Genomic DNA, 22,056 nt, shown 5'->3' on the forward strand with positions numbered 1-22,056 from the left:
AACACTCGCGGACAAAAAAAGTACCGGAGAAGAAATAAGAAAAAAAATAATAACTAGTGCTAATTGTAACGGGAACCGTTACAGATGTTCCCCAAACACCCCCCAACTCCCTTCTCGTGCCATATTCCCTGTAAGTTTCATCAAAGAAAGCACAATCTATGCATTTAAGACGTAAACAAAGTTTTCCAAAAAGTATACCAAGTATTTCTTTTTTTTTTTTTTTTTTTTTTTTTTTTTTAAATTTTAATAATTTTATTAATCATTAATATGCAAACCCGTTTACAATTCCTAACTAACCCGGGCCAGGATAGTTAGTATAACAAAAAAATAAAGTACCATATATTTAGTTAAAGCATTTCTACAAATGTCACCATCTTATTTTTATACATGTGAGTTTTTGTTGAATTCAGTAAAATGTTCATATTGTTTATAATATTTGTTTTTACATAGGAATATAACAAATCTTCTGTTTCAGTTTTGTTCTGAACTCTACAAAACATTTTAAATTTATATATCTTGTATGCTAAAAAAGAAACAAAAGTATTTAAAAATTGTATTTTGGAATTCCGTTCAAAATAAAAACCTAGGACGACATGTTTCCACTGCACATCAAAATTTAACACAGAACTCAGATTTTTCCATAGTATATGAACATGATCACAATCAAAAAGTAAATGTTTAATATCTTCAATTTCATCACACATATTACATAAAGCAGAAGTTCTATATTTGCATTTAAAAAGAAAACTGTTACAACACAATATATTATTCAACAATTTATAGTTAAATTCACATATTCTTTTGTCATAGATGTCTTTAACCTTATTTCTATATATATCCTTCCAACTCTCCTGAGCAACAGAAAATAATTTTTTATACATTAATTGATGGCTTGGGGCTTTAAATTTCTTACAGAGTAAATTATCGTAAAAAAATTTACATTTTTTATCTTCAATACAATATACACCATTTACAAAATCAAAATAACGCTCCCCTATATTCTGTATGTATGCACAGCAAGTCATATTGAATCTTAAAGATTTTTTATAGATCGCTGTTTTTAATATTTTGTATTCACACATCCAATTTGATTTTTGTTTTAAATCATCGGACAATTCTTGTAGAGTTTTAAATTTTCCATTTTTATTAAAAAGGTCTTTAACATGTGTTATCCCACTTTTGATCCAATTTTTAAAACATAGTGTTTTGTTTTCATATTTAAACATATTATTATTCCATATTGGTTGCTGAGCAAAACTTACATTAGACAATTTAGTTTCATCTATATATCTTTTACAATCATTAAAACTGCAAAATACTTCTTTATAAAAAACCGACATGTTTGAAATGATTTTAAAGTCTGGGGATTTTGTCTCCGATAATGATAATAGATAGTTGATATCAATATTAAGACTATTTAAATATCCTCTTATTATTTCGCCTATTATACACTTTTTATCTATCAAGTATCTAGCCCATGCCGCCTTTAAGGCCTTGAATTTCAATTCAATATCTATCACACCTATACCTCCATCTTCTTGTTTTCCGATCACAGTATCTCTTTTAATTCTATCGCGCTTATTCCATATGAAGTTAAATATGCTTCTCTTAATTTGTCGAATATGTTCGGGATCGGGCATTGGTAATATTGAACCCATGTATATAAGTTTTGACGTAGCTAAAGAGTTAACGACACATGATTTCCCAAAAATAGTCAATTTTCTTTTTTTCCACGATTCAAAGAGTTTTTCCATGTTTTGAAAAGTCTTTAGCCAGTTCAATTCATAACATTGAATTTTATTATGGCCAATGTGTATACCTAAACATCGAACAGCATCATTTGTTACATGTATGCCGTCTATGTTAGTGTATTTATCTTTTAGACTGCCCAATAATATACATTGTGTTTTGCTTATATTGACCTTTGAACCAGCGTGTTTACAAAAATCATTAACAGTCTTAACTGCAACATTCAAAGAAGATATATCTTTTAAAGCCAATGTGATATCGTCTGCATGCTGAATATTTTTAATATCCCTTTTCATGTTTAAAACATTAATACCCTGTATTTCATTGTTATTTTTAATTTTTAAGGCCAGTATTTCTGCCACAAATAGATACAATAGAGCTGAAATAGGACATCCTTGTCTGATACCTCTATTCATGCTACATGTTTTAGAAATCCAACCATTATTTTTAATTCTGAATATTGGTTTATTATATAAAATTTGGATCCATTGAAGAAAATTATCACCGAAGTTAAATTTTTTTAGAACTTGAAAAAGAAAATTCCACTCGACTGAATCAAAAGCTTTTTCAAAATCTAAAAATAGTAATATTCCGTCTTTTTCATTATCCATGCAATATTCATAAATGTCTAAAATCAATCTTGCATTAATACCTATGTAACGACCTTTGATATATGCTGATTGTTCATTACTAATTAATTTATCTATGACGCTTTGTAATTTTTTGGCTAGAACAAAAGCTATAATCTTGTAATCGGTATTTGTTAAACTCAATGGTCTATAGTTTTTAAGATTATTCTTGTCGCCCTTTTTAAATAAAAGAGTGATAAGTGCCAATCGCTGAGAATATGGTAATTCGTCTTTTTCAAATATAGTTAATATTACATCGTAAAAGAGAGGACCAATCTTATTCCAAAAACATTTATAAAATTCCCCTGGTAATCCATCTAATCCGGGAGATTTGTTACTTTTTAAATTGTATACCACATCAGAGCATTCATCAAATGTTGGAAATGTGTCACAAAACTTTCTATCGCGATCACTGAGTTTTGGACATTCAATGTCTTGTAGATATGAAGAAATTTTGTTACCATCAACAGATTTGCTTGTATATAAGTTTTCGTAAAAAAGACACATTTCTTGTAAAATTTCACTATTACTTGCAATGGTTTTATTATTCTTTTTTAATTCAGTTATTGTATTATTCGTTTCATGTTTCTTTTCCAAACCTAGAAAGAAACTAGTATTTCGCTCTCCTTCGCTTATCCATTGCGCTTTTGATTTATTTGAGCTCCTTTAGCAATTTCATCATACATTGCATCTAATTCTTTCTCTAGTTTTCGCTTTTCATTCATATCAATTTCTAGACTAGGCAAACATTCAATTTTATCGATTTTTTCCTCAAGTAATTATACTTTATATTTTATATTATGTTTGGATTGTTTCGCGTATTTAATAGAATAATCACGTACATTTATTTTAAACGTTTCCCATTTTAAAATTGGATCTAGCGTTTCATCAATGTTGTTAAATATTTCCTCTATACCGTGTTTGTAATCATCATTGTCAAGGTGAGATACATTCAATTTCCAGTAACCTGCACCTCTATCTAATTTACTAAGATTTAAAGTACATTTAAGATATCTGTGGTCACTTAACCGAGTGCCATTATTGTGAGTACCAGGAATTCGTCTGACAATGATATTTTTTACACTTTCTATAAAGTCTTTATTTACAAAAATATAATCAATCCTACTTTTTGGACAATTTTCTGCATCACACCAGGTATAACCGTTGATATTAGGATTTTTATTAAGCCATACGTCGACTAAGTCGAATTTATTTAATAGTTTATTTAATTTTTTATTGGATTTATCATTTTCTTTATCAAAATTGCAATTAAAATCACCTCCTATTATGATTGTACTATTTTGCGCAGAAAACGAAGAAATATATGTATTAAGAGTTGTTAAGAAGGCTAATCTATCTGACTCTTTATTAGGTGCGTAAACGTTAATAATTGTAAATGAGTCATCGTCTATTTTTGCATTAACAAGTATTTTCCTACCATCATTAGACTTATGAACATTTAAAATATCTACATTACATTCTCGTCTAAAAAGAATAGAAACTCCTCTACTAAAAGGAGAATCTGAAAAAGCATGAACTATTTTCCCATTCCATTTTCTATTATAGTTTTCTACATGTTTTTCAACAAAATGAGTTTCTTGTAAAAGTATTATATCTATTTTACACTCTTCTAACCATGTAAAGATTTTTGCTCTTTTTTCCGGCGAATTAAGACCTCTTACATTCACCGAAAGTAAACTTAAATTGTTCATTTGTATGGTTGATATAAATGTGTAATAATGTTATAAAAAGGGAGGGGGGATAAATTAGGTCTTATCACTTAACAAGTAAAAATAGAACATACCAATTCATTACAGCATTTTTAAAGTATGCCAAAATTGTCTGTAAATAGATATAACTGAGCACATACCGAAGTTCATGAAATGCTGCATCAGTCTGACCGGAGATAATACAGTTACTTACAAGTATCATCATCACAACTCTCCGTGCTAGGTTCATCACTGTCGGACATTTCTCTCAGCTGATTAAGCATTTGCGGTATTGTTTTTTGTTTCGAATGATCTTTTTGTTTTTGTTTTCTTTCGTTTTTTGCTGAATCACTCAGCTTTCGCTTTCGAACTTTTCTTGCGATTTTTTTCATCAGGACACCAAGAATATTTTTTCCTGGCCACTGTTCGGGTTTGGTGTTGCATGTACCATCTCGGTCAAGCCCTGAGCCCCATTCGTTGTTGTATGTTGCTTCAACGAATACTGTCGATTGCTTTGAAGTACACAACTTATCGCGGAAAACAGGGACCTGGACACATTTATTTTCCAAGATCTCCTCCATCACTGCCTCTTTGGTAGAATCCCACTGCTCGTTAGATTTTATTTTTTTGCCTAAGCGTAGAGCGGTAAGGGCATCATCGGCATCTTTGATGATATTGGCCGAATCTGGGTCACCGCATCTTACTGCCTTAATGTACTGAAAGGCATGTTCAGCCGACTTGTGTTTCATTCCAAAGATATCCAAATCGCAAGGGTAAAAATTGGATAGAACATCCTCTGCACCGCAGAAAGGGGTCAAATTCTTTTGTGGCTGGTAATGAGGGCACGCTTCATTCCCGGGGGAATGACCAGGTTGTTTGCATACCTTACAACAGGTTTCGAAGGAACAGTTAGAGCGGGTGTGGTCGGTTTTCCAGCAGTTTGTACATAAAAGGTGAATGTCCTTTTTGGGTTGACCATAGTGAAAAATCTTACACTGTATACCACCGCAGTAGTTAATTCTCGGAAGATATTTTCCGTCTGGAAGAGGTTCAATATACATAAACCTTGTTCCATTTAGGATACTTGTCATCCGGTTTGTCTCTGGATGGCGGATCTTTTCGTACAGAATTTTACTTGTTAATTTGACGTTCAGTTTGTTAAGTAATTCCTGTATCGCGGAATCTGCCACAGAGAGGGGGAGACCACATATCCTAAGTTTAAGGGTTCTTTGAGATACGGATGTAGCACCAGAGGTGTACGGGTTAGTATCATAGAATTGGTATGCTACACTATTGATGTCAATACCCTGTGTTAGGAGCTTATGTCGGCATTCTGTACTTTTGAGATAAATTCTCCACAGATTGCGGTCGAGTTGCACGCAAAGTAGATCATCACCGATTACCTTTTTTATTGGATCAATAAGATCAAAGTCAGTGATCTGTTTTTTTAAGGAAACCCGAAGATCATTGTTCTTTAAGTATAACGGCTTTGATGTTCTGTCAACCGAATCGAAATCACTCTCTGCCATCGCCAGGTGAAGTGTACAGGTAAACAGGTGAGTTGATATCACAGAAGAAATACCAAGTATTTCAAATTTAAACAATGCAGGCGTGCGCATGTGATTGCATGAGCGTAATGACGATATCATCTTGTCTACACTTTTTACTCATTGCACGTGCACACACGTGCATGATGACCATACCTTTTTGTGGGTGTCCATTATGTCTGTCTATGTTCTTAATCCCATCCTGTTTGGTTGAAAAACAAGGGAGTTATAGCCATTTAAAGTTTAAGCCAATCAGATTGCAGCGCACGTGCATGCGCGTGTTTTCATGACAATTATTATATATCATATTGTAGGACATCTTAAAGTATGCCTATGTTTTAAATTTCAAAGCATTTTGTAAAAAAACAGAAAAGATATTTAGATTTTTGTGTCAGCCAATCAGAGCAAAGCACATGTGCACGCACGTGCATGCATGTGAAAGGTGACCATACCATCTTGTAGGAGTTCTTTATGTCTATCTATGTTCTAAATCTCATGCTGTTTGGTTGAAAACCAAGGGAGTTATAGTCATTTAAAGTTTCAGCCAATCAGATTGCAGCGCACGTGCATGCGCGTGATTTGATGAAAAATTTTATATATCATGTTGTAGTACATCCTAATGCATGTCTATGTTATAAATTTCAAAGCATTTCATCATAAAACAAAAAAGTTATTAAGATTTCTGTTTCAGCCAATCAGAGCAAAGCGCACGTGCATGCGCGTGAGTTCATGCAAATTTGACCATGTCATCTTATCTACACATCTGATATATCTTTATATAATGAGTTTCAAAACATTTTATCAAAAAATATAAAAGTTACAACCATATTAAATATATCAGTCATTTTACTCACTTCACGCGCCCGCACGTGCATGCGTATGCGCGCAAAATGACCTTCGTTCGGCACATCTACACAACACACCTATTAACCCTAAAAAGGTTTTAACTTTGTTTGGTGAACAGTTTCTGAGAACACTTCCGGACAAAAAAGTACCGGAGAAGAAATAAGAAGAAAAAAGAATAATAATAATAAGAAACAGAGTAAAAACAATATGTTCCCAAACTCCGTTTGGGGAACATAATAATAAGAAACAGAGTAAAAACAATATGTTCCCAAACTCCGTTTGGGGAACATAATAAGATCATTTTAAACGTGGGGAAGCTTAACTTCAAATGAGAAACAACTTGTTGCGCTGCAAAAGAAAACACTATTAATTTCAGAAATTAATGATCTGGTTAGTTATTCGAGTGTGCAAGAAAATAAATGCAAATAATTGAGATAATAATTGCAATTTGATGACGAAATTTTTTTCCGAATCCTTACTAATTTTCACATTCTTTCATTATAAATGAAAAGGAACGAGAAATTAAAAGATGGACGCGCCACCGGCATGTGGCTATGGGTTTTCATTATTTCTTAATGGAATATTGAATCAACTATATGTATCCACTGAAAAGTATCAAATATATACATAGGTTGGACATCTAATTCTACCGTGAAAATCTATATATACAAGGTTAGGATTACAAATAAATTTCAAATTAATACAAAGAAAGGCATCTAACGAAAGAATTTATCGGCGAGTAAATATGTAAATTGTTAGAACATTGAAATACAGTACATTTTATTTTTGTCAAATATGATTGTTAGTTTGTAACATAGTAAAGCTGCACCCAGAAAAATCAGACTAGAGTTTATGATCAATCTACTATATAATCAAACAAGATATGTAAAAAGAAATGCAAAGAATTGTAAAGCAATTAACAGAAGAAATCCCAACACCTTTGTATTTAATGAGTAAAAGAAAACATGCTGGAATTCTGTTAAACTTTATATCACAGATACCTGTGCACTGGACTCCTCTTTCCTGCAATCTCCGGTATTTTTGGGGCTCTTTTTATGCAGGATTTAAATAACCTTATTTGATTGAGATAAGTCGTTTTAAGTTATTTCAAACAGCTAAAACCTTTGCATTGACACGTCTTTTACAAATAAGAAATCAATATTTCCTGTGCATGTGGGAGATCTGCTAACTAGATACAGAGTCACGGGTAAAAATAACCAACCACACGAACAATAAAAATTGTCAGAATTTAGGGACGACCTGCTTTTTTCAAGACAAAGGAAAAAGTTAAGAAGTCATAAAAAGAATGGAAACAGAAAAACAACAAAAATAAGATGTGTTTGTGAAACACAATGCGCCTGGTGGCAACAAAGTTCGAAAAAAAGCTATTGTTAGCATATAGGTCACAGTCGAGATCACAAGGTTATTGACCTTGGTATAATTTGAATGAACTTGATAAGTGGAGTATGCATACCCAATAAAAAGTCTCTATATCTCTCGTGGTTTAAAAGTTATGATGAAGGTTCAAAAAGCTATTTTTAGCATATAGATCACAGTCAAGGTCACAAGGTTATTGACCTTGGTGTCGTTTGAAGACTTTATGCGTGAAGTATGCATAGCAAATATGAAGTCTCTATCTTTCTTATTTCAAAAGTTATGGCGAATGTTACGTTGTAAAGTTGGAAGACAAAAACTATTTTAAGCATATATGTCACAGTCAAGGTCACAAGGTCATTGACCTTGGTGTCATTTGAAAGAAGTTTATTAGTGAAGTACGCATACGAAACATAAAGTATCTATCTTTAATGGTTTAAAAGTTATGACAGACAAATAGAAAGGACAAAAACAATATACTATAATGTAAACGTATTACATTTGGCTGTGAATTCTTTTTAGCGGCTTTGGCGGAATGCAGAAACCGCTAAATCAAGTACAAAGCTAAATGTCTTGTTTCAGTCACTTAAAAGTCATTTAAACTGACTGTAAAATGGCTTAGATTTATTTTATGCCATACTTTATTTGGATAAAAGTATTTCAGGGGAAACATTGATGTGATTTTTCATTATGACACAAATTTCAGTACAAAAAGGTCATATTAATTGTACTGCATCGCCAAAAGAAGCATATTCGCCCCCGTTTTTTTTTAAATCTGATTTTTAATTAAGATATGTGCATAGATGCTAAAAAAATATAATTGACAAATATGTTTAAGACATCAAATATCAGGAACCAACCTCGTTAAAAGCTGTTAATTGCAACTGTTCGGCATAAAATGGTCAGGTGATCGTGAAACGACTGCTTTTCAGCAATTTGACCACTAATTGAATACTAGTACTCTAGAATTTTAATTCGAGAAAAGAGCTAAGTTGACCATATTTGAATACTCCGACTTTACATCTTGCAAAATTGACTATAGTTGACTTCTCAGTGATAAAAAACCTCATTGACTCTATTTATATTGGGTTTGAAATGACATAATTTTTAATGGGGTTAGCAGTTCGATGAACTTTACAGCACATTAGATATGAATCAAGTAATGTGTGTCAATGTGTGTTTTGTCAAAAAAGTGGGAAATTTTGAATTGGTACAATTGTTCTCATGGTTGATTCAGCTCATGCCAGTCATGTATATTTAAACTACGTGTACATGTATGGTGTACTTGTTAACTTATTAAAATATCCTATAACTTGTGCATCAAGTGTTTTGATGTCCTTCTTGTTGTGCTGCTAATAAAACCTTGCTATTGCTTTTTATGGACAACGAAACTCTGCTTTATCTGACAGAAAACAAAGGAGGAACAGCAACCGGTGAGAGTGAGCCATTTATTTCTATGCATTTATATACATGCATGCACTTCATTTGAGTAGGCTTATCCTTTTGACTCTTGATTAAAAAAACAGAAAGAAGACTAAACCAAAGGGAAAATTGTCAAATAAATCAGCAGAAAAGCAGCCTTTTTGCTGAAATTGTCCGTCAAAATTTCCATCAAAATACCCACGACAGGCCATCAAAGACTAAGCAACAAAATAGTATTATAGTACAGCGACACGACAAGCCAAGTATATAAGAAAACTAAACAACAGACCACATTATCATAATTTGGATACAGAATAAGCAACAAAACGCAATCAAGAAGAAGGGACGAATTAAATTATTCAAACAACAGATACGGAAATAAATATCGAATGCCAGGGAAAGACATGAAAAATGGAATCGCCTACATTGCAAAAAAAAAAAAAAATTAACCAGCATATTTTAGGTATCAGCAACCAAACAGTACACAGAGATTAAGCAACATCAAGAAATGACAAAACCATTATGTATTGATAAACGTGATGACGTTAACTTTTCGATCGTCAGCGTCCCATACTTATGCAGCAATATACCTTCATCGCCTGCATACGAGGTTTACACATTGTATCTCTCAGTTGATTCGATGTACTGCAGCATTCTCTACGTATAATTAATATCTAAGGTGTGGTAAGCTATTGAAAGGCAAGTTGATGAAACTATAATATCTTTTTGTAAGTTCTATGGCGAATTGCGTACACATACAATATGGAAAAAATCGAGAAAAACCCAAAATAATTGCTCCACAAAAAATTATTTTTGGGATTTCTCCATTTTTTCCTTTTGTTCACATGATGAATAAGTGTAATGAATTTTAATTGTAATTATTATTTGTATAAAAAATGTCCAACAAGCACCGGGGTAGAATATTTGGGATGGGGTGGAGGTGGGGGTTACCTTCCACAAGTACCAAACAGTGTGTCTTGAACATTGATTTCCGTGCAGAATAACCAAGACCCATCATCATTAGTTTTCATAATGTTTGGCCACACAGTCAAAAACATTTTGTTTATCATGGTCCAATGCGTTTCGTTTTCCTTTCATTATATATTTTCTTTAAAAGACCTTGATGTCAATGAAGAATAAAACGCAAACCTTGACACTGAAAAAAATCCCGTTTTGTACATTCAAATTGCTTTTTTTTTTTTTAGAATACCACTCTTAAGACACTTTATTATACCCCCGCTTGAAAAGTGGGAGGGTATACTGTAATCGGTATATCCGCCCGTCTAGCTGTAAATCCATCCTTCCGTCCGCTTTGGGGTACCTATCTCTTATCCGCAACTGCTGTTATACCACTGAGTGAAATTTAATGAAACTTTCACAGAATCTTTCTTATATAATGCCATTGTGTACCTCTTATTTTACTTTTTGGGTTTTCCACAGCAAAACATGGACTTTGCCATTATAACTATATGGGAGGCGGGATGTATCATTTAGTGAGCTCATTGCTCACAGTAAAAATACACATGAACAATTAACGAATAATTATGAAAAAAGGCATTTTATTTCATGATAGACATAAAAATCAACACACAATCCTCAACACACCTTTGACTCAGACACAGTTTATCAAGATATTAATATACTATTTAGTTTGCAACTGAAGATTTCTTAGGATTTTTGGGTACATTTAAAATACATTGTAGTTGTATGCCATTCACATTACTACAATAAGTTATATAATTTCATTACATGAGTATTGGATTTGTCCACCTCAGATCCAGATCGTTATTTAAAGGTGCCTATATATTAAAGAAATATTTTAATTTAATTGGCTTTATAACCAAAAATATATAAATTTAAGACATATATAAAGATTTTTTGGCATGGTTTGAATTTAATTCCATGAATATGAAAATGAATTTTTTTCTTTTTAAATTTTTTAGGCTATTATGTACAGGAAAACGTAAAAATAATTTAATTATGACATCATAATGGATCTAGCAAAGGCTCAACACTTTTACTAGTTATGATGTCATACGACGTAAGTTCTACGTTAATATTGATTTTCTGACAAGAAGTTAATTTAAGAAATAAAATCTTAAATTTTGTATCTCCCAGCACTTTACAGTTAATCAAAATTATTTGATAAATATCAAAATTAATTTAGGTTCGCTTAGAGTTTTTTAATTACGAAATTTTTATGGTACAAGTTAACCACCATTCGAATGAATTGTCTATCCCTTTTTTAACCGGAACCTTCCAGCATCATGTCAAAAAAAGCCATCAAACTTCTACGTAGTATCACGTAGTATCACTTGTAATAGGTAAAGGGAAACCAGTCGTCAATAAACGGCGTAAGGAAGGAACTGGGTCAGCAGCTAGAAAGGGAGGAAGAAGCGTTGCCACCAGAGGGCGTGGACACGTCCCATGGAGGACCCTCTCCCTATTTCAACCAATGAACCTCCAGCAGTACCGACCCAGTGGGCCAAGAAACGAATAAAGCGCCAAGTACTGGTACCGCACAAGAATTCGGCGAGTCTCAGATCATGTTACACGATAAAATAACACAATATGTCGGCTCTGATTTGTTAATTCTTTAGAAGCCAATGCCCCTAATAAACTAAGAAATAATAGTTGTGAAGGTCAGTTTATCGAATTGTCATTGCTCCTTAAAACCACAGTCACATTTCCAAAAACGACCAACGGCCGACGGGTTTTGAAGCAAAAATGGGATTCTTCGGGTGACAGTCATCAGTTCATCGGCCGTTGTTTTGCCCGATTTTGACCTCCATTTTTGTCGGCCGACCAATTTTATGTCCATCCGTCCAAGTTATAATTTTTCATGCGTTTGTGGCCGATTTCTTCAACTGCAGTTATCCGTCGACCAATCTTCGATCAGCGTCCGACCATCGGCGGTCAGTTTATAAAGTCGGTCGTCCGTCGTTGGACAATAAGGGTGTTGAAAATTTCGGCCGACGGTTAAAATCAAACTGTAGCTCGGAGCTCGATGATCGGGCGACGATTGGCCGACTTGTAAATATCTAACCTATTAAGGATACATACCACAAACAAAATTTTGATGCATGGATTGATATAAATTTTTTGAATGGAAATAACAAATAATTAATCCGTAAGATATAAAGAAATCATAAGTATTCTTTGCTGCTTAGATATGAACCATTTGTCGTTTTTATGCAATTCCATACAAATTTTGCGCACATTTTCAACAGTGAGTCACAATTTTATAAGATTCTGCCACTTTGCCTTGCAAACATTACTCACTCACCTATCTGAATATAGATCTATGAAAAATATTGCAGATTTCAAAAGAAAAAAAAGAAGATTTTTTGTGTATTTATCCAAGTCATCGGTGTCTCTAGGAAAAAATGTGACCGCTCCGTGTCGCCCGATAATGTGTCGGCCGATCCTGTTCTTTCAGCCGACAAGACCAGAAAAATTTAGTCGCCCGACCATCGGCTTAAATGTGACCTAGGCATAAATCAGATGCGGAATTAGAGTATTTGCAGGGGAAACTGAAGATCAGGAATGACATATTATTCGTTGCTTATCCTTAGAAAAACACTTTCTTATCTATAGAAAAATAGACCTCAGACTTTTTTTTTCTATTTTTATAAGTATTATTAGCTCACCTGAGCCGAAGGCTCAGGTGAGCTTTTCTGATCAAAATGTGTCCGTCGTCTGTCGTCGTCGTCGTCGTCGTCGTAAACTTTTCACATTTTCATCTTCTTCTCAAGAACTGCTGGGCCATTTTCAACCAAACTTGTCACAAAGCATCCTTAGGTAAAGGGGAATAAATTTTGTTCAAATGAAGGGCCATGCTCTCTTACAAGGGGAGATAAAGATAAATTAGTGAAAAATTAATTGCATTTTTAAAAAAATCTTCTTCTCAAGAACCACTGGGCCAGGTAAGATGAAACTCATGTGGAAGCATCCTCAGATAGTTTAAATTCAAGTTTGTTCAAATCATGCCCCCCAGGGGTAGGGTGGGGCCACAATGGCCGACCAAACTTTTACAGAGGAGTATGTAGGGGAAATCTTTAAAAATCTTCTTCTCAAGAACCACTGGGCCAGGAAAGATGAAACTCATGTAGAAGCAACCTCAGATAGTGTAGATTCAAGTTTGTTCAAATCATGACCCCCGGGGGTAAGGTGGAGCCACAATGGCCGACCAAAGTTTTACATAGGAGTATATAGGGAAAATCTTTAAAAATCTTCTTCTCAAGAACCACTGGGTCAGGAAAGATGAAACTCATGTGGAAGCATCCTCCGGTAGTGTAGATTCAACTTTGTTCAAATCATGACCCTAAGTGGTAGGGTGATTTGCTCAGGTGAGCGATGTGGCCCCTGGGCCTCTTGTTTTAGTTAAGGGATGACTTTAATTTTTGGCCAAATTATTCGATATAACCTGGTTTGCGCCAGCTTACGCTTTATAATCCGGGAAGCGTAAACTGACCACACCAGGTATAACTCGAATACTTTAGCAAATAATTAGAGTAATTCCTTATAATTTAATTTTAAAATAATCAAACAACCATGGATGTAAAATTGAGTTGCTTTTATGAGTTCGTATTTCCCGCTCAGTAATACAATCACGTAATAACGGAAGTAATGGGAAGCGGGGGAGGTAATTACTGATACATACACCTATAGCCATGATGTTTATTTACATGAGGTAAGATCGAGCTACTGTTTGAATTTAATGGTGCATTTATCAAATCTGGAATTTTCCATGAATCCCGAGGACTGGACATGATGGGATTGCATGGATACAGATGATTCAGCTGGTTGTCAAGGGAGTGTGTCCCCATACCAAACCAGATTATACAGAATAATTTGCGTTCCGTTTTGGAAATCAACCTATGAGAGGCTAGAATACAAACAAAATTAAATTATAAACAGTTAGTTCTTATTAAACATAGGATTTGTCAAAATATATTCGAGACATTAGGCAGACAGCAGGTAGATCCAGTAATTGGTATAATTACGACGAGCCCTTCACCTGATACTCCATGTATCACTTAAGTTAATTCTGAATACTGGCTTATGTATGTATCAGCTGGAAACGCAAACAAACGTTTCAGGCAAGTCAGCTAATTACTAAAATACAAAATACTCCCTCAATACAATTATACCATTATGCAAAAAAATTCGAGCTGTTGTTTTGCTAACAATGCTGGTAAACCGTGTCTTTCTTCCCAAGATGCAGGTATGATCACATATGTGTCTATAGCTTGTGCGGAGGAAAACACCCTCATGTCAAGTGCTAAAACAATCGTTTAATTTACTTACTAGGACAGATACCTGTTTAAACTAGTTCCTTGGCAAAACATTTGAAAGGTTTGAAATTCGAATGCTTATTTAAACCACATTTTTTAAAAGGGGCTCATTTAGGAACAACTTTAAAATCATTGATTAACAATTGTACCTATTTTGGACAGATGCAGTTTTTGATATGCCTTTAACACTTTAATTAGTTTAGTCTTTATAATTTCAACAAAGCTTTCCAGGTGTATCCAGATTTATTTCCTATCTAGCTTGTAACACGAGCTTTGATTGGTTACAAAGTCGGGTGTAAATATCCGTGCACCCGACTTGAGCCGGGTGTAAATAAAACGTGACGTCACAATGCATACATTCTCTATGATAAATATCTTATCGATAGATTGAGACACACTTTGATGTTTACAAAGCATTTTTATGGATACAAAGGAAATAAATTCGTTATCCAGGTTCAATCAAGGGTGTACGGGGATTTACCCCGGGTTGTATTCCATACACCCTTCGGCCTGCGGCCTCAGGGTGTATGGAATACAACCCGGGGTAAATCCCCGTACACCCTTGATTGAACCTGGATAACTAATAGTATCCATCATTACCAGATTATCAATACCATACTTGGCAGAAGAACATAGTACTGATTTGAACTTCCTAGCTTCAATAACTTGAACTGATGAAAGGGGAATTCAGTGGCACCAGTTTATAGAAACCATATGTCTTTATTTTTCTCCCCCGATAGGATAATTTTTTATGTTGGATCAAATGATCTGATTTCTAATGATAACCTTTTTTTACATATGGCACAATGCACATTATTCAGATACAATGCACTGTAGTCTAATCCTAATCTAGTCTGGTCATGTTTACAAATGTACTACCAATGAGTTATTGGCAGTATGCCCTTCTGGGGAATGTGTCTAAAATCATCAAACAGAAATTTACCTCTACCGTACTAATGGTACACACATACCTAATGTAGGCAACCAAATATTTTGGAATACTCTACTAAAGCAGGGGGGGTATGCTTACCATCAGGTTGGTCAAAAAGTTAATAACAAATAAACGACTGCACAAAATAAAGATGGGGGTAAAAATAGGAATACAAAATTAACATACGTTAAATACGAGGGTTGTCCCGTAAAATCGTGGACAAAGCCTTTTTCTCAAAAAGTAATGAGCGCAATAAGCTGAAATTTTCAGTAAATGTTTATTCATCATATTTAAGTGTATCATAATATTTTTGATGATATATATGCAAAAATCAAGATTTTATTCTGCTTGAATATGCCCAGGGTACGGTCCTACGGCGCACGGTAAAAATAACAAGGTTTTATTAGAGAATATACAAGTATTATTTCGTAATAAAAGTTTTCAATACATAAGATTAGGATGAAAATTGTCCTAATTAGATTCCTTAATCAATTCTATCGTCTTTTTGAAAATTTCAAGGCATTTGGTTAATTTTTGAAATTTTCCCGAGCATTCGAAATGGGAAAGTGATAAACACAATGCACGAAAAATGGCGACGTTTGATGACGTTACGGCGCACCGGAGAACAGTTAAGTTAGATTTGGATGTTGTAATGACACCTTAAGAGACTTAAAATAAATACAGAGGAAAGAAAATATGACAAATATCCCCAGATCTTTAAAATATAAATGAAATGGAAGTTTTCTTAGCGAAGTTCTCTTGATCGAGTCCCCAGGTAGTACAAAACATACAGACAGACTGCCATTGTAGTAGCAAAAGACGCTGTCACTGTCGACCGTCGATATGAGATTCTCTGTTAGTTGAATGATGGTGAGAATACTGTCCGTAACTTGCTAATAAATCTTCAGTAGATCGCACGAGTGTGCCACATTGGTTCCTTAACTGGATATAAACACTCATGTATGTAAATCAGTAAAATTTCTAAATTTAAGTGGGGCTTATCCAACTTTATTTTTAGCAAACATGAAACGTGACGTTGTTTTAGGCAACTTGACGTTATAATCCGTGCGCCGTAGGGCGATACAGTACATAACATAAAATATCAAAATTTATTTATTTATGCATATATCTATTTGATATTTGCTATATATATTCATATTATAAGTACTAAAGAGTAGTGAAAATTTCAGAACGCAGTGATGATTATTTTTCAAACTAGACAACTTGTCCACGATTTTACGGGACAACCCTCGTACATAAGTACTTCAAGAAGAGAAAGAAAATGATCATTTTCTTCTAAAAAAATAACATTCTGCCACAAAATATAGTTCCTTAAATATTGCTTTTGTAATGAAATTTAATCATTGCATTTTGACTGAATATTAAACTGGCATTGTAGAATCCAAAGTCATTGTAAGAATTAAAACATTGTGCAGACTTTTTAAATATAGGTTTATTTAAAATCTGATAAAAAGCTCAGTTAACCTCGTTAAAGAAGTAATTCGTTCCCAATGTTGCATCTAGAAATTTGATCAAGTGCAAATTAACGACATAACGATAAAAACATAAAAGTCTTTAAAACGTCCTTTTTGGATATTTTATAGAAAAAAAATTGATGGCAACTAACATCTGACCAAACGAAAAACACTTTGTCTTGGAATTTTCTTTCGTCAACCTCCATTATTTATGTATTTATATACTTCTATCACATTCATATTGGATTTTTTTTCACAATTAACTAGACAGAGGCTGAGCATATTCATTGTACACACAATTTCTAAACAAGATAGGCTACCGATAGAAATAAAGACTCAAGGTTATATACAATCTTGTATATGTAGACAACATTTTGCCAATCCTTGGTCTATACGGTGACCATGTTTGCTTAATATGCAATCTGAAGTTAGGTCAAATGATGACTGACATCTTTCATACAAATTGCACGAGCGTGATAACTGTTCGTTATCTTCTTTTTCTATTTCAAATCAGTGTATCTTGAGTGAACACAAAAATGAATCCAAACAAAGTATTATTCATCCGCATGACCACAAATTACCGCTTTCATTCTTTGAAAGTCTTAATAAACTAAATAATTTTAATATTCTAAAAATTTATCGAGCTTGATTCACAGTCCAACTTTAATTTTTCTTCTTTCCTTTTACAGTAGTAAAATTTTTAAGAAGCGGAAAGTTCATATACATTTATCATAATTCTAAATATAAAAATTGGATATTAGTATTATTGACATGTAGAAAAATAGAGTGTTAAACAGAATGGATCGATAAAAATGCCTCAAGTTTTTGTAACTAACCTAAGCTGTTAGCATACACAATCATTTTATTCCCGTAGGTAGAAATGTTAAGACGGTTTCAAGAATTATCTTTCTTGCATTTACTAAATAATGTTCAACACACATAAATGACTTATGGACAGATAACACAGACAAGACAAGGGATGCTTAGATAGGTATATATATAGCTAGATATCTAAGCATCCATAAGTATATATAAAGATATTTTTAAAATTTTCTGCGCTATCGTGAATTAAGGCTACTGTAACCTGTTTACAAAGTACAAATGATTAATAATTGGGTTCGCTTAGGTTTCCTTCCTAAGAATCACGTTTCTAATATAAAATCAACACAAACTTCAATAACAATGACGAACAACTGGCTTAAATTCACTATATATGTATATACTTTTTCCTCGGTCCTATCAGGATAATTATAATAAACAAACACGATAAAAACGAACTATAACCACAGAATCACCAACAATCAAGCAAATAATAAAATATAAAACCTATCCCTGTAGTTGCAGCGCAGACTGAGTGGTATAACAAACAATTCTGTTGTTTCTCGACACAGTCTGCAACTACCTAAAATACACCCTATAAAAATCACAAAGTCACAGATACATCTAAAGACACACAAACACAAGCTAAAGTCACCAAGACATCATAGCTATCAACAGGACACGACTTTTGGTAAGACACATGCTAAAGTCACCGAGACACCATAGCTAGTCACAAAGACACTAGGGAACTGGTTCCTTGGGCTGAGTGGTCTAACTAACAATTCTGTTGTTTCCCGACACAGTCCAGGTACCCTTCCCAAGTCACCTAACTCCGACAAACAGTTATACCAAAAGTAGACGAAACAAGATTGATCCTTGTATTTATACTATTTCTCCTATGCCTAATTGCTACTCATTGGTTAATAAATTCTAATGATTTGATTGGCTAAAATGTCAACTCTGATTGGCTACACATAATATGATTTGATTGGATGATTTAAAAAACTACACTATTTCAATCCACTTTACTAATTCTGATTCATTACACTACACAGGCAAAAGTGATTCACCAATTCACTTGAATTTCATTTAAGTTCATTTAATGACAATGTGACGGAAAACAAGATTTGTGAAATTAATGTGACAAAGAATGATTGCAATTAGTGTACAAAACGTGGCCCCCGATAAATTGCGCAAAAATAAGGTCTAGAAAGTAGCCTAATGAAATTAATAAAACAATTCTTCAAGGACTATATCGCAATTTTGCCAAATTACAGAAATTAAAAGTGAGTAAAATTAAAAAAAACAAAGCTTTGTAAGAGGGATCTTTAAAAATACGAAGAGAGAGAGAGAGAGAGAGAGAGAGAGAGAGAGAGAGAGAGAGAGAGAGAGAGATTTAAAATTTCAATAAGGCACTAATCTTTCAGCAGAGACATATGGTTTTATATGTCTTTGCTTTAGAAAATATAGAAGCTTTTCTTATATTTGAATTTTCCCCGTTTTCATATACAAGTAGGCTCAGTTTGATTAAGTGTTCAATTTCCACCTAGAAACGACCACAAATTGGGGGGGGGGGTCTGGATTTATAGAGATCATATACATCTCAAAGATCCTCCCCAGTAATATCTTTCCTTAAAAAAATTGGCATAATCTTTGAAAAATTCTTTGTGTTTATTTTTCTGTATACAGTTTGTATTTTGTATTAAATTCCAGAAGCCATTGTAACTGGCTAAATATGTTTTCAATCGATCGATGAAATGTCCCGCCTACTCAGAATATTGATGTGACACAATTAAAACCCAGCTCGGACAAGCGAAAAATTCCGGAATTAACACCCAGTATATTGCTTTTTAAATAACCATTTATAAAACTAAGGAACCGTTTTCAATGTGAATTTTTCCGAGTAATAAAACACAAAATGAGTTAGGTTTAAAATAATTAACAAAGTTAGAGGGGTCCGAAAAATGGGCCACGGCACTATGCTTAAGTGGAAACATTCTTAAAAGCGATTTTGACATAACTTTAATATGAATTTCACATGAGAGTATATCACAAAATATTGTGCAAAACATTGACATGAAAGTTTGAAAAATACATGAGTATCATACACACTTATTCACATGACATTCGCATTATTGATATAATTACATACTTCCTTAAAAATACTTCAAGTTAGTACCTACATCATTTGAAAGCAAGCGCACATTATGACGTCATTTTATGTAAAAGGCATACTCCATTTAAACTTTAATACCTACATTTTATGGGTTTAAAGCTGTAGTAACTTACGTTTGGTAAAAATTCAGTAACAGATGTATACATGTATATACGTAAAAACTTTCATTTTAAAACTTATCGGAATGTAAATATATTCGGATTGGCATGTGATCAAGTATTCCATAAAGCACTGTTGTAACCACTAGGCCTGTGGGAATAACGACCACTATTGAAATAATTATTTCAATAGTGTTGAGAGTGAATTTCAATAATAAACATAAGTAAAACTTGTTTTATGTTTTGAAATGCAATCAGAACCTCTACTGAAATCTTTATTTCAAAAGTGAACATCATTTCGCATGTCGTGGGTTCCACTTTTGTATTAGAGAACAAGTTTTAACCTTCAAGATGTAGTCATTTTTAAATAGAAACACCTGTACTTAGCCTTAACTCACTTGTGCGATTTTAAACTGATGCAACTATTTAATTTTGAAAATAAATGTATCAAGAAATTTAAATTTCCCCCCAATGTTCACTATTTTCTTTCTTACAATTCTCTTTATAACATATGCAATTTTTATCGCCAAATACGGATCTTTGAAATCAACTCTCAATCGTCATTTTCGGGGTATGAGGAGACCCACAAATTCATGTCTACCACGAAATGTGAAATGTTACATACATCACTATTCATTAATTCTTGATCCACGAAATTCAATTCCTACAAACCAAGAGATTTTCCTCAAACCACGAAAATTTGACCCCACGAAAATATGCAATTATACTGTGTATTCTATTACCTACGAGGGTGGATCTAAGAGTTCCTCTCAAAACTTTTATCGCAAACAAAGTTCATATTTATAAACTTGAGTCATTATGCAACAAATATAATACTGGAAAATTTTATCATGTTCAACTACCGTTAAGGTCCCTTGAGCTTTCTGATCATGAAAAATTGTTGAATCTTGGGGAGACTTTGAAGTAACTTGAAATTAGGTACGTCACGTCTAGGGACATCTTACCCTATAACGTTCAAATCAACTTTAAATTTCTACAGAAATTAATACTGCATTTCCACAATTTCTGTTGTCAAGAAAGTCTGAGTACTCTCTCGCACCAACCATTTTGGTATGCCCGCACTTATTGTAGAATTCATGTGTATGAACAACGTAAAGAGGAACTGACATGTAGAAAAAATTCCACCTTTCTGATGGATTCACCAACGTTTTGTTTTTGTATATTGAGAAAATGCCACTAAGTCTACGTGAAGGGATATTATGAAAGCTATTTCATTTTGGTGGATCTCCCCAATCTACTACATGTAAATACATGGGCAATGTGAAAATATCATTCAAGTATTCTTATTTGTATTTTGGCGGATCTGCCGAGCATTTCTAAATAAAATTTGAAACGTGTTTTTGGGGAGTTCACCGAACTCACTTTGAAAAAAAGTTTCTTTTAAAATTCGTATGTATCGTGTAGATTTTGGCCTTTTTTCGTGGATTCAATGTTTTTGTCCTAGTGTGAAATCACGTACTGAGATAGTGCCAGTAAGTTTAATTGACTTTTTACGATTTGGTCAGTCTACTGAACTCCTCTCTTGATAGCGTATTTAAGGACAATATTAGTTTTAATTCTTTAAATTTTGGCTTCCCTTATTGGGTTGGTTCAGTCTTTAACTAAGGAGTAACATTATTGTTAATAATATGTTTTATGCATTCATATATAAATTTACATTTCTGTGGTTAGAATGTAGTGTCTGTAATATATTTTGTATATCACAGGTTTCAGAGTAAACTACGTTAGGTAATTCATAGGTTTAGGTTTCGAGGTTTTGCGGTAATTAGACGTTAACTAATGTCACAGATATCACAGATATCACGCGATTGTTATCGGCCTATTGTTTTTGCCACCTTATTTTTCAGCTTAAATGTGTGATAAATTTGTGTCTTTGAGTATTGTCATGATCTTATTTTAATTTTTGGGAGATCCATAACATGGTGTAGATACTAATATCAATAATAGAGAGTCATAGGATCTC

At 33.4% G+C, this 22,056-nt stretch overlaps 1 protein-coding gene across 1 annotated transcript; it reads right to left on the minus strand.

Moving 5' to 3' along the window:
* Nucleotides 1-3,212: 3,212 nt before the first annotated feature.
* On the minus strand, nt 3,213-5,616 carry LOC134256786 (uncharacterized). The gene has a single exon (XM_062739455.1). It carries the CDS (start codon nt 5,614-5,616, stop codon nt 4,294-4,296), a length of 1,323 nt encoding a protein of 440 aa, XP_062595439.1. The 3' UTR covers nt 3,213-4,293.
* Nucleotides 5,617-22,056: the final 16,440 nt, after the last annotated feature.

This window comes from Saccostrea cucullata, unplaced genomic scaffold (assembly GCF_032062105.1).
Source record: "Saccostrea cucullata isolate Sc308-1 unplaced genomic scaffold, CSIRO_AGI_Scuc_v1 ctg2054, whole genome shotgun sequence".
Classification (NCBI taxonomy): Eukaryota; Metazoa; Mollusca; class Bivalvia; order Ostreida; family Ostreidae; genus Saccostrea; species Saccostrea cuccullata.